General features: G+C 30.1%; 1 protein-coding gene and 1 pseudogene across 2 annotated transcripts in view; one reads left to right on the top strand and one right to left on the bottom strand.

Annotated features, from left to right (window-relative positions):
• Positions 1 to 14504, top strand: part of LOC111613903 (6-phosphofructo-2-kinase/fructose-2,6-bisphosphatase 4-like) — an 88949-nt gene that overhangs the window by 23455 nt on the left and 50990 nt on the right. For both annotated transcript variants that reach the window (XM_023355255.1, XM_023355256.1), the window contains exons 7-9: positions 853 to 1033; positions 9359 to 9432; positions 11531 to 11602. In XM_023355255.1, the coding sequence (XP_023211023.1) occupies positions 853 to 1033; positions 9359 to 9432; positions 11531 to 11602 (327 nt within the window). The remainder of the gene's footprint in view (positions 1 to 852; positions 1034 to 9358; positions 9433 to 11530; positions 11603 to 14504) is intronic.
• Positions 13128 to 14130, bottom strand: LOC111613904 (annotated as a pseudogene).

Here is a 14504-nt window from a genome sequence, read left to right as displayed (position 1 = left end):
ACCTGTTGCCGAGTAAGTGGTCACTAGGAATTGCCCCCATAGCCTCCAACTATTCTCATAAACTGATATTGATGTGTGAATGAATTTTTTATTAATTATAACCAGTTTTTTGAGTGGAGATTATTCTCTTTACATTATTCGGTCATATTAAGTATTAAAAATTACATTTTAAAATGGTGTTTAATTAATTTTTAAATAATAAGTAATTTTTTTTTCCTTTTAAAATAATAATTTCCATTTTCGTATGAGACTTTTATTTCATTTTTATATATTTCTCATTTAAACTGTTTCTTTAATTAAATTATTTCAGTATTTTCTTTAAAAAATAACATAATTTAACTAATTTAATTTATATTTTAAGAGTGCAATTTTTATATTAATAATTATAATTTAAGATAGTAAATTTACACAAAGTAAAATCTAATTTTACTTTGTATAAAAACATTTCTTTTTTTGACTTTTTAGTATGCTTAATTAAAAAATATATAGAACTGTTTTAGGAATAATTGAATTTCATATATTAGAAATAATTTCTTCTTTATTAGACTAATTTTCTGTTTGCAGTTGTTAGAGCTTTAAATAAATGAGATAATATTGATTAGAAAAGTAACAATGATGAAAATGAATGTTTGACAGATGTACAATTATTTTAATTTTTGTAGTGCTATTAATTTAATGTAAAATTCTACTCTATACTTGATAGCTATTTTGAATTTTTATTGGTTTGAAAATAATTTAATAATCCTGTTTTTGATATTTTCAAGTAATAGCTATGTTTAAAATTAAATAAATACTACAATAATCAATAAATAAATCACTGATTTGATGAAATTTGATAATTTCTTTTTATAGGAAGTTAAAGTTCATAGTCCTGATTATCAAAATTGTAATAAGGATGAAGCATTGCAAGATTTTGTTAAACGTATTGAGCATTATCAAATGTCATATCAAACATTAAATGAAGAAAAAGAAAATTATTCCTTTATGAAAATTTATAATGCTGGAGAAAAAGTTATTGTTCATAGACATGAAGGTTTAAAATTTTATTTACTTATTTTGTTAATATTACGTCTACCGGAAAGATCTGTCCATTTTTAGAATAAAACAAAATAATAAATTTTTCATACCTTGAATAAACTTTATTGAATAATATAATTTTCATCATTATTTATGAGTTCTTGCCAGTGTGATGGCAATTTGTATATCCCATTTTTAAAAAATGCCTTATCCCTAGAGGCGAAAAATTGAACCAGTACTTGTCTGATATCTTCTTCATTTTTTAATTTTTTGCCCTGAAAAAAATTTTGTAAGGACAGAAACAAATGATAATCGGAGGAAGCTAGGTCCAGGGAGTATGGTGGATGTGACAGAATTTCCCAGCCTAGCTCTGCGAGTTTCTGACGAGTCCCCAAAGCAGTATGTGGCCTGGCATTATCATGAAGCAGTATGATGTCCTTCCTATTGAACATCACCGGCCTCTTTTCTTGGAGTGCTATTTTTAAATTACCCAATTGCTGACAGTACCTCTCCAAATTTAGCTTTTCGTTTGGTTTTAACAGCTCAAAATGTATTGGTCCTTGAATGTCCCACCATATACACAACATTCTCTTATTCAGGCTCAACTTTGGTTTAGAGGTGTAGGGGGGCAGGTTTTCCGGATTCACAATATGCCCTTTTCCTTATAATATTTTTATAGGTAATCCACTTTTCATCCCCAGTTATCATCTAGTCCAAGAAGGGTTCAATTTTGTTCCATGCAAGCAGAGATGTGCATATGATGACTCGATCATTCAAATTCTTCTCACTTAACTCATGTGGCACCCATCTCAAATATTTCCACACCAATCCTAGTTTCCGAATATGATGCAAAATAGTTTGTTGAGCTGAATCAAGCCTTTCTGCAATCTCCGATGTTGTCAAAAAAGGATTTTGGTCTAACGTGATCTTGACAGCATCGTTGTCGATCAAAGATGGTCGACCAGAGCATGGCTTATCAGAAAGGTAAAAATCACCTATTTGAAATTTTTTGAACCATCTTCTGCATGTTCTATCAGAAACTGTACGTTCACCAAACACTTTCAATAAATTTCTACATGCTTCTGTAGCATTTCTTCCTTGTTGGAATTTGTACAAAATACAGTGGCGTAAATGAACTTTATCAGTAGCCATGTGTACACGATCGCATATCACTTAAAACTAACATGAATCATCTTCGTTTTAGTTCATTTGCTAGGTCAGTACGTATACATTCAGTGATAAAAAGAGAGAGCCAAATATGCAGCAAATGATTATGCACATACTTGTTGAAACTTGTTATAACCAAAACTGACAGAACTTTCCGGTAGACCCAATATATAATTTTATAAATGTTAAAAAGTCAAGTAATTATACATGATTAGACTACAGTAGAGCATCGATTATCTGACTCAATTGGGGACTGGGTTTGGTCGGATAACTGAAAAAAACGAATAGCCAAAAAGTATGAAAAAATACATTATTAGTATAGTATATTAGTATATCCCATATAATTAGTATATTAGTATATCACTATTAACCTACTTCACGTTGAATTTTCATCAATATTAAGCGAAACAAAATTTTTTAAAATAATAATTGTCACTATTATATCATTAAAAATTATTTTTAAATTATTTTATTGTTCACAAAACAAACAACCACTCAGAATTAGAAAATTAAGCCTTGTTTAAATATTGGCCTCCCTTTCATGATCGAGCCAGTGTTGCCAGCTAAAACACGCAAAAATTTAACAAAAATAGTAATAAAGAAGCCACGACATAGCCAAATATTGTAGCCCCACATCACTAGTGGACATTTGAATTTGCCGACTAGAATGCAATCGGTTAACCGATGTGATGGTTGATTGGGGGTTGGATAATCAATGATCTACTGTATTTTAAAATATAAAAAAAAAAATATGCAAATTTTTTTCCACTTTTCATATTGACATTTTGTTTTTTTAATGAAGATTTTTAGTAAATAAGTTTAATTTCATACTTATCTGTAGATTATTCTTTCAACACTATAATAAGTAACAAGTGATATTTTAAAGGTTATAATTAAAATTGATAAATTTGCTGAATTATTTGATACAAAATCTGTAAGAGAAATCATTAAGTATCCTTCTAGTTTAAGTTGTGAAATATAATTAAAACAGTAATATATTCATCAGAATATATCTCACATATTCAGATTTTAATAATAAACTTTACATAATATACAATAGTATTTTTAAATCAAATAATCTGTATTATTTTAAGTTAATTATGGGAAAAAATATGAAAGAGAATAAATTTTGTTGAGGCATTTAATTTGATAAAATTGTGAAATTTCAGATTATTGTTTTCTTCTGACTTTGGACAGTTTTAATTTTTCAGTTTAAGATGCCATCACAATTATAATTTGTATAAAGAACCATAAGATCAAAAAATACAAGTTACCACATAATATAGAAATTATAATCTATAAATTCACAGAATTAACAAACTGTATTCTTTAAAACAGTTGTAAGAGAAATAAGGATATAAAATTCAAATATCTAAACTTTTACTTAACCTTTAATAGACCTTTATCCCTGGACTTTAATCAATTGGTGCAAATTTTATTATGCTGATTAATGAAGTTATTTCAGACCTTAATATTTAATGAAGGGTTCGCTAACAAAATATTTTTCCTTAACAATTTTTTTCGTTCAAATGGTGCATTAGCAACATTAGCGCAAAAACTGACCTTAAGATGCCCATATAAATAAAAAAAAAATGCGTTCGCAAAATTAAGTCAGTTAAAATTTAACATTGTTTATGTCAGAACTATATTTTTTTGATAAATAAAAAAAAAGTGTTCAAAATGGTTTATTTTGTACATATTTTAATATTTTTCATTCAAAATATTTTATAAACATAAAAATTGGCTTTTTCTCAAGAAAAAATTTTTCTAAATCATTTATTTCATCATTAGGTATTATTATAATAATAGATAGATGTCATTGTCTCTCAAAATACAATATCTTTTTTATTTCGCTGTCGATAGCCGGACACGTGTTCCGCAACCATCTTGTATTTATTCGCGCGCGTGGGATTGTGGGATCTCTCGTGCGATTGAACCTCGTTTCAGTTGAGATTGAAACGGTCGATGGAGGTTGCACCAAGGCGAACGGAGTATAAGGCTCAAGTTTAGTAGTGTTACAGAGTATAATACGTATATTTTAATATATTTTTTAAAAGAAACAAAACCACTGAGAAATGTTACGTGTGTTTAACAACGGGTTCGGAAAACTTTGAAAATGTTAACAACGGGTTTGGCTGAACCTGTGCGAACCTGCTGAATATCACCACTGCCCCTACCCCAAATATTTGATTAGCTAAAAATTTAGCAAAACTGATAGACAGATGTTCAAAGTGAGCTTTTGTCCTTTATTCTTTATTTATGTCTTTATCAACCAAAAAGAAAAATATTTGAATCCTTTTCAAAATTCATGGAGCTATCAGTTTTTCTTTCTTTATCAATCTACAGGTATGTAAAAATTATTTGACTGAAATCAAAATTATTACACAAAGGAAGAATAAGCTCTCTCTTGATTTCTCTCATGCTAAGGAAAAAATTATAACTACAATTTGTTTTATAGATTGAATTAGGGTCATTTTTAGGAATCTTACTTGTATATCTAACTTATCTCTGATCAATACAAACAAATTTCAATATTTAAGTGGTGAAAAACTAATTTTTAACTTATTGTATCTACAAGAAATGTTTGAATGCAAAGTAAAGTGACCATATCTACAAGTTCTAGTATAAAAAGTCTTAACTACCTACAAGTACTGTAGTTATGGCCTTCTTTACTGGAAATGTGCCTCAATATAGTGTGGTGTGTATATGGACGAACAATACAATACAAAGTTGTAAACAAAAAAAAGGAATCTTTATTTTCCTTTTCGCATGGTTCTCTGTACACTTGGTTCTTTAGGATCCCAACTGTGTAGTCCCTATATGTACAAAACAGTTTCGATAGGTCCTTTTATATGAACAAAGGTGAGTGACACGTGTTCGGGTGACACAACAAATGGTTAAAATTGAGATATATTCCCGAAATAATATAAGTAACTTAAACTATCTTAAACTAACTTATATACTAAAACCAAAGAGAAAAAAAGGAAGATGAGATGAAGGACTCAAAAGTACAAAGAAACAAAGAGAAGGTTGGTTGGGTACCCAGGCCTTTCGTATATCTTCAATTTTCACAATGTTGGGACTTGTGCTCAATTCGTCTTTTTCTCTGTCCTTTTCTATATCAAAAATCTGAAAATTCCGAAGTATTCACAAAGCTCTTGATCTCAACAACAGTACTGTTCATTTGTTTCTTCCAAACAACCTAAGGTCTATTCCTCGTCCTACTAAGTGCTGACTTCGACCTCTTTTTCTTTCCATCTGCTCTCCTCGAATGCTATCTCAAGAATGACTCTTTCTCTTTTCTGATGCGCTCAGGGCTTTTCTCTCTTTTGTTTCCCCTTTTTGTTCCTGGACAACGCTTGTCCCCAACCATAGGGAAGGAATGAATGAAAAAGTTCTAGAAGCAGTGACATGAAGGACAAAGGATTGAGATTAATATAAAACTTATATTTAACCCCTATGTATATAGGTATGGCTTACCGCCACAATAGCACCTACAAGTGGTTGGAAGCATATCCCCAAAGAATTTAACAATAGATAATTACTGATAATAATGTAAGTAATATCTCTCAAAAAGAGTAATATATGTCTCCTCACAAAAAGAATCGTTGTATTCAATGAGATTTTTCCTGTCAGTAAGCGGAGCCTTTGAAAACCTTTTGCCATCCAATGGCATAAAGCTATGTTTGGGGGGAAAAGATGATATTAGTTCTTTCCACAATTTTTCTTTTCCTGTGGTTTCATGATGTATGATGTTTTCTGTGGTTTGATAATGACAATGGACAGAATAAAAACTGGGCATTTTTCAGGTTTCTGGTGTACAACATCAACTTGTGGAAATATTTTCAGATGTTATCAAGTTGAAATTCTTCAAGCAGAACATACATTTATTGAGTTTTTGAGTAAGTTTGTAGCATTTGTTTTTTGCGTGGTAACACTATGATGTTGGGAGTTTATTGTTTGTCATTTGAAGTGACAATACTGTGCTTGTGAATAAATCTTGCATTTTGCAAATTTGAAGAAAGTTGGTGCTATTTGTGGGCTAAAGAAAATGGAATGTCAAATGGAAAAAACAAATACTTTCAACATACTTTTCTGTTGGTTTTGAGTTTAACAGAGGAGTAAAGGCTGCAGAAGCTACTTTAGACATTTGTGTTGTGTACTTGGAGAATGCCATTGGGGAAAGCACAGAAAGAAAATGGTTTTGTTCTTTCAAAGAGGACCACTTTGATATGAGTAATTTTTCCATGTTCAATAAGACCATTTAAATTCTTTAATTCACAATGATCCACATAAGTCAACCCAAGAATTGGTAAATGTGATGAATAGTTAACCATTGTGTGACATTTGCATTCCATGGACAAGGTTCAAAAATTGAGTGTATAGATACTGCATGCTCTAAGCATAAACAACAGAAATCAGCAGATGGTCTTTTGTGCTTCTTTACTTGCTCATCATTGGTTAGCTCATGAATTGTTGTTTATGAATTAACTAATCATTCCTGTTCAGGATTGTTACTAGCGACAAGAAATAGTGAACAAAAAAGCAATTCCCTGTACAAAAGATAATGTCCATCCACAGAAGATAAAGTTAGGCATCTAGTGAGCACAGAAGGCATTGTATACTACAAATTGCTTCCCAAGAATGTAACTATCATTTCTGGTATTTATTGCCAACAACTCAGAGATCTTGGGCTGCAGTTCAGGAAAAACAACCAGGAAGACTGCATCAAGTACTACTACAGCATGATAATGCACACTCACACTGCTGCTAACATGACAAAAGCAGTCATTCAGGAGCTTGGTTGGGAGGTTATTCTACATTTTCCTTATTTCCAATCTTATACCCTCAGCTTTCTACCTTTGATGTTCTCTATCTAACAATCTTTGAACAAATTCCTTTGATAATGAAAATGCTTTCAAATCAGCAGATTTCTTCAGGTGTGGAATTGAAAAATTGCCCAGCATTGGTACAGTAGATAGTCATAGATAATGCAAGAGAATATAGTACCCATTTATTTTTTTTTCTCCTGTTTGTCTTAAATGAGTATCAAATAAAAACTTTTGCCCCATGAAATTATGCATTAACCCAATATATCTACAGATAACTTTCACCATCAAGTAGAGTTTAGTTGCAAGGAGAAAATATAATTTTTCTGACTGAAGATGCTGTCAGAGACTTGAAGCAATTTTGATATAAGAGTAATGAATTCAGGAGTCTTTAGGGACTGATTTGACCATACCTCAGCATACAAGCGCAAGACGTTCCAAGACTATATATAGTGCAGATGGTTTGTGTAACAGCACAGTGTGGCAATAAATTTCTCACTTACAAGGCTAGCTGTCTTTGGAACTGATGAAAAGGAACTAAATTTCCTGACACCAAAATCAATGCAAGATGGAGTGCTGAAAACAGAGGCTAGGAAGAAGCTCCACAGTATCTCTAAGGAAAAGAAGAAACCCATCATCACAAATCTGTTGTCTCTAAAGCCAGAATCATGCCATTTGTTTTGAAGAGTTTAAGTGGCAAATTTGGATAACTTGCTGTATATAGAATACACAAAATTTAAAATTCAGTTTAAAAAAAGCATGACTACACAATCTGAACTTTAGGAAGCAAAAGTGTTGGAATTGAATATGTAATAAATTACAATATTTTATGGCATATAAGGCACATCTCTGTTTTTGCACAAAATATTTAAGTAAAAGTATTTATTGTATTTAAGCTATACTGTGCTTTTGGCATTCAACATCAATTTTTTTTTTTTTTACTGTATTCTGATTAAAAAAGTAAAATTAGAATTCACACTCTTTGTTTTTCCTGATAAATAAAAGTTTAAAAGAAGGCATTTGTCATTAACTATTTTGCATGAATACAAGCAAAAACAACTTAGCTCTTCAAAAAACAATTAATTATAATTATATGTCTAATTAAACATTAACCCTTTTATTTAAGAGTTGGGTTAGTAGAGGTTACTGTAGTCTACTGAAGGCCATTTGGGAAATTCATTAGCCTATGGGAGATTGCAACTTCATATAAGATGCAGGGCAATTTGTTTTGAACAAAAATTGCATTTTATATCCCATAAAATACAGTATTTTTGAAAAAAATATAAATCATTTACTCATTTTGTGAGGATCATAGTTTTTCAGGCAATGGCTTTGTGGTAATTTTACTTTATAATTCAATTCCTTATCATAATATTTTTTAATAGTTTAATCTGTTCTATCAAGGATATATCCAGAGAAGGTGTGTAAAAGAGTAAGTGCTCCCACTGTGAAACAATAGAATAATACAAAATATTAAATTCAATACAAATAAATCTGTAGAAATATAAAACCATCCTCATAATTGACAAAAATTTACCAATTTAATACAGAACAGTAATTATCTTATGGTCAGAACCGTTTCCAGGGACTCCTGTAACTTCCCATTGGAGTTAGCCTCCCAGATCTGCCTTTTTCTGTTAAGTGCTGCTTCCTAAATTTTCTACTGGATTATCCAGGTTTTCTATCAAAATTTAGATATGATCCTTTGTATCCTGTTTTTAGAAACCTGAGACATGCTTAGAAGAGACTATCTACAAGAACACTGTATCTACAAATTAAGGAACTAGCAGCTACCATTTAAAAAATCTAACTCATTTAAACTCCATTAAATTGTACTTGCTTTATAGTAATATAAAATTTAAGGCCAGTTTTTGCAGAATAAATATTGTTCATATGGTAAGTAGAAACAATAATTCACATTTATCTGCAAATTTATATGAATGTAGTTAGTTCTTTTTCTTAACATGGCTGATTTATTGTAGAATATTGCTACCTTTATCATCTTATTTGCATAAATCTCATAGTATTGCATACACAGTGACATATTGTCATCATCAGGAATCAGCTGATGTCAGATTCCTGATGATGGTTTTTATAAATTAATTACTCTTGCCTGCAAAACTATGATCCTCACAAAATGAATGAATGAATGAATTATATTTTACAAAAAATTTTGTGCAAAGTTTTTGCATCATTATTTTTGAAAGTTTAAAAATTTTAAATCAATTTTAATTATTGCTTTATCTTTACTTGATTTTTTTAATTATTTCTATAAATATTAAGTTAAATTATTAAAAATATTCCATTATTCTAAACTTAAACTATATTTGTGTTAAATTATACAGGGCATATACAGAGCAGAGTTGTATATTATCTTATGAACATTCATATTACACCACGTTCTATATATTTAACACGGGTAAGTTGTTTTGTTTTTTATTTTGAAATTTGTGGTATGTTTGTTCTCCTTTTTTTAAAAATGTGAATAAACTTTGAGTTATATATTTTATTGAAGTTTTAATAAAATATCTGCATTACTACATTAAAACAAAAACAGGCTTAAATAGAGTTAAAATACAGTGAATTAAAAGATTTTATTATTGTAATTTCTACACCAGATAAATTCTGTTAATTCTTGGATTAGTTAAAAAAAGAATATTGGTTTAATTAGTATTATGTGAAAAAAGATGAAAAAATAATAAAGTTTATTTCCTTGATTCTAAGACAGCATAATTGAAGTCAAATTTTAAGTTATTTTTTTATGAAGGGAAATATTAAGTTTTATTAAGTAACAAATTAAAAAAACAATACACATGCCATGCAATAGGAATTTTTCTGCAGTTTTGTTTCTGCATTCTTTTATATATGTAATAATTATTCATTTTATTTCTGCATTATAACATCATCATAAAGACATTTTAAATGTTAAAAACAAGTTTAAGTTAAATACTTATTAATTCAAATGGGCTTGTTGGTAACATGATTGTTGAACACTACAGTCAAAAGTGTGTATTATTGGTACTGTACATAATGTTGAACAGGTATGATTATCATTGATTGATGTTTTAGATTGCAAAATTGTAAGATGTCATCAATTCTAATACACTTTTATTTTGGATAAGTAAAAAATGGTAAAAAAAAAAAGTAAATCTTACAATTGAAGAAATAAGAATATTTAACTAGGACAGTGCATGTCTTTGTTGTATTGTGGTAGAACTGAGGCAGAGCCAGACAGAAAGAAGCAATCCCTGCACTTGTTAGGCATAGAAGAGTCTCTTCTTGTACCTGCTAACCATGGGAGAGATGATCCTTGCAATGGCAGGTACAAAGAGGCAATCTAAGAACAAAGCAATTACCATTGATTGCTTTGTTCTTGTGTTTTGTTTGTTTTTGCTTCTAAGTTCCATTAGGCACACTCAGTTGCATCAGAAGCATGGACATTAACACTTCGTTGTGCATGATTGTGCTACGACCTTATATCTCAAAAACAAAGTTGTAGCACAATCTATTGGAACAAAGTGGAATGAATTTTCCATCTTCATACAACACGAGGACTGCAATTTTTTATTTATCTGGGAAACATTATTAATTGAGAATTAGAGCCATGCAATGGACCCACTCTAGAGCACCCAAAAATATGAATTTCACTATTCAATAATTTAAAAAATTAAATCACAGCTGCCAATAATTTTCAATTACACATTTAATTAATGGTCAAATTATAAGTTTAATAGTGCACCATTTAAGTTTAACATGTGCACTCCAATTAGAACATATTAACATTAATGTTAAAATTCATATCAACATTCTAAAATTTTTTTCGTTTTGACTGAAGAAGACATTCTATACATGTTGAAAGTGCTTGCAAAATATTTTGTAGTTGTTTTGTGTTTTACTCATCAAAACCTTCTTAATGCCGATAGTGCTCATCAACTTTTATCTATTAATTTTTAACCATTGACTGAAAGGACATAAATAGCAGCATTACAGTAACATGTTAGAATATTTTTGATTAGATTATTTTGAGTATTGCTTAAGCAAGCTCCTTGGAAGAGTAAGTGTACCAGTTTAGAACTTTGGCACACTATGAAACTGGAGTGAAAGGAATTTCGTATGGCAACAATATTAGATGGGCTTTGAAATCCTGGAGAATAAGGCATTGTTTGGTAGATAAACATCATGCTCTCACATCAGAAATGTGAAATTAATTTTGTTTGAAACTGAACTTACTAAAGTTGTCACATTCTTGCATTATGATCCTCTGTTGATTTAAAGTATATTTTATCTGCTGTTCTTTATTGAAAATGAAACAAAATAATAATATCCTCTTGTTTGTCTTTGAACATTTATATATCTATGTCCTTAATTTATATGTGCATTGTTAATTAAAACTTAATATATTAAATGCACCATATTGAATTATTTTTGTTTTATAAATAATTTTGATTAAAATACATGATAGCATTAGTGTAATTAAATTGACAAAAAATTAAATTTAATATTCATTAAATGTGCAGCATGGGGAAAGTTTACTCAATGTTCAAGGAAGAATTGGTGGAGACTCAGACCTTTCTGATCGAGGTTGGGAGGTAATGTATACAGTTTATCATTTAACATTAAATAAAGTTTTAATGTATATTTTTTTGATAAGTTCATAATATTGATAAATTTTTCCAAGTTTTGATGAATTGCATTTTTTTCAATTTTATGTAGCATATTTATCATCAGTTTTTTACATTTTAATTTAATTTAATATTATTACTCATTGACTCATTAACTTTGATTTATACTACAATAAAAAAATAATTTTTTAAAAGAATGAGATAAAGAAAAATTTCTTTCTGTAGAAATTAAATTTTTTCATTGGAAGTCAGTTGATGTTGATTATAATAAGTACAGTTAATATTATTTCAGAATTAGATATTAGTTAAAAGTAATAAAAACATAAGACAATTATTTTCACAAATGATACAATATAGTTATACATTACTAGCATTATTACAAACATTTTAATTTATCATATGTTTTTATAAATCAGTTTTAAGAAAACTTAATTAAAGCAATTTTTAGTAAAGTTGAAACTTAACATATAATTATAGTTGTTACATTTAATACTTAACATATACGTTTATTTAATTAATATAATTTCTAGTAGGAAATATGTCAAAACTTAAGGTTTTTGGATTACTTGTTATTTTTAATTAAATAGACAATATTGCTTCTAACAATTAACAATCTAACAAATTTCTAACAATTAATTATTTGAATAAAAACAAAGGACTTTAGAAATATACATTAATTAGACAGATGTATTAATTTCATACTGATTAATGGTATAATCTGTAGCATGGGAAGCATTGCTGGCAATGTGCTCCTGTATATTGTAATTAGTATTAAATCTTTATCTTTCACAGATAGAAGTGATTAGTTTGCAAATTTTTCTTGTTAACTTGTTTGTTATTATATTTTAACTATATGTGGATATTCTTTGAAAGAAGTTGTAAGGTGATTAGTTGTTAATTTGTAATAAATTGCAATAGTTTATTTATTATAAATAATAATTTTAATCAGTTTGATCCTTCAAAATTTAATTACTTTGGAATTGTTTATTTTTAACTTAAAATTGTTTTTTAAAATCATGAGATATAATTTATGAAATGTGTTCTGTTTGTAATATTGGCCTGCAACAAGACCCGCTCCTTTTCTGCTTCCATCCTCAACGAGAATCAATTTGAACTTCTTCCCTGGGCCATTTTAGTTATAAATTCTACCATCAACGGTCTGTACCATGGATGATACTTGTACAGAGACCTGTCTACGGCAATGGTCACTTTTGGCTTGTCTATCCTTTCGATCAAAATATAGAAACAAGGCATGCTCCACGAAGACAGGTGATAGTGCAGACGTATTTTATTATACTAATATCATCGTTGGAGATCTTGTCATATTCAAAGCATTCTCTAAAAATTGTTCAGACTTCAGAGTCACCATTTTCACCTTCAATATGAGATACGTCCATTGTCGTGAAACTGTTAAGTTAATTCCTCTGTAAGTCCTCTTACAGAGGAGTCTTAAAACATTTTTTAAAACAGTCTTAAAAAAGGTCTTACAGAATTTATGTCATGTCCTCTGTAAGACGTCCCTTGAACAATAAGCGATCTTTAATGAACTTTAACATCACTTGTCATACCACTTCACCCAGAAACTTCCTGGAAAGCAGTTTCTCAAATGTAAAAGAATTAACGAGCAGAGAATGCTCGTTTACAGCATGATCATACTCGGTCTTCACAAAATCCAGGACACCATTATCGCCAAAAGCACCCCATTCCATATCTACCACCACCTCATTGACTCCAGAGCGATTGCCTTTCTGCTTTCCTATTCTGTCAACTCTCTCCAAGTAGCAAGCGTTACTTCCAGTAGCTAAAACCATTCCAACAGCACAATTAGATCCACTAAGGTTCCTTTGACCAGGGTTCCCGTAGTGTTGTTCACGATGGTCACGACATCAACCTTCATATCCCCTTTTCTTCAGATGGCGTTGTTCAACATTTGAACAGCATCCTTGCCAACAGCATCTGGGCAATTAAAGCTCTTTGTCCACGTGACTAGTGTTCTGCTATCCAGAGCATTCTGTGTGATGGGAAATGAAAAACAGAAACCCAATAGAAGACTCTTCTGCAGTATGTTGTGGATAGTCAGGAAATTATGAATACAATCTGCGAGCAACAGCAAGTTGATGGTGGAAAAGGAGGAGGAATAATCTTTAACTGGATTACCCATAGCTGCATCTTCTCCTATTCTGACATTCTCTGATACTGCATAATATTGTATCAGTACCTTTTTGATCCTTCCAGATTTCAGTTCTGTACCGTCGAGTAATTCTGTCACAAAAGTGTTCTCCATCTGAAGAGATGATGGCTTGGCAGGATTGAGAGACAGTCCTAGAGCCATTTCTGATTCAAAGACATACCTAATTTTTTTTAATGGTCTTGTCACTCAATATTAACGGATTTAAGAGTTATTCTATTGCATTCTGTTTATCTAAATCCGACAGAATCAAAGATGGTGATTTTCTACCTTCAACATTGTGAATAAATGGAGACAAAAAGGTCAACAGTCGAATTATGAAGTAAAATAAAAACTTCCACTACTTGTCCAACCAATCAGGTTGGAAGTTGTGGAAAAGTAGTGGAAGTTTTTATTTTACTTCCACTACAAGCAACTGGACTACTTATTTAGAAGTTAGTGGCACTGAGATTGCCTGCATTGTTAGACGTCACAATACGAATCATCAATGATTTTGCTATTTAGATTAGATTTCAATGTGCATGCAGAAAAGATACTACAGTAGAGCATTGATTATCGAAACAATTCAGGATTGGGGTTGTTTGGCTAACTGATCATTTATGAAAAAATATATTAAACACAAAACTGTACTGTATATATTTTGTATCACATGTCTTACAAATACATACCTTACATAAAGTA

This window comes from Centruroides sculpturatus, unplaced genomic scaffold (genome assembly GCF_000671375.1).
Source record: "Centruroides sculpturatus isolate CEXI.00-Female unplaced genomic scaffold, Cexi_2.0 scaffold961, whole genome shotgun sequence".
NCBI lineage: Eukaryota > Metazoa > Arthropoda > Arachnida > Scorpiones > Buthidae > Centruroides > Centruroides sculpturatus.
This window is presented reverse-complemented; position numbering and strand designations above follow the sequence as displayed.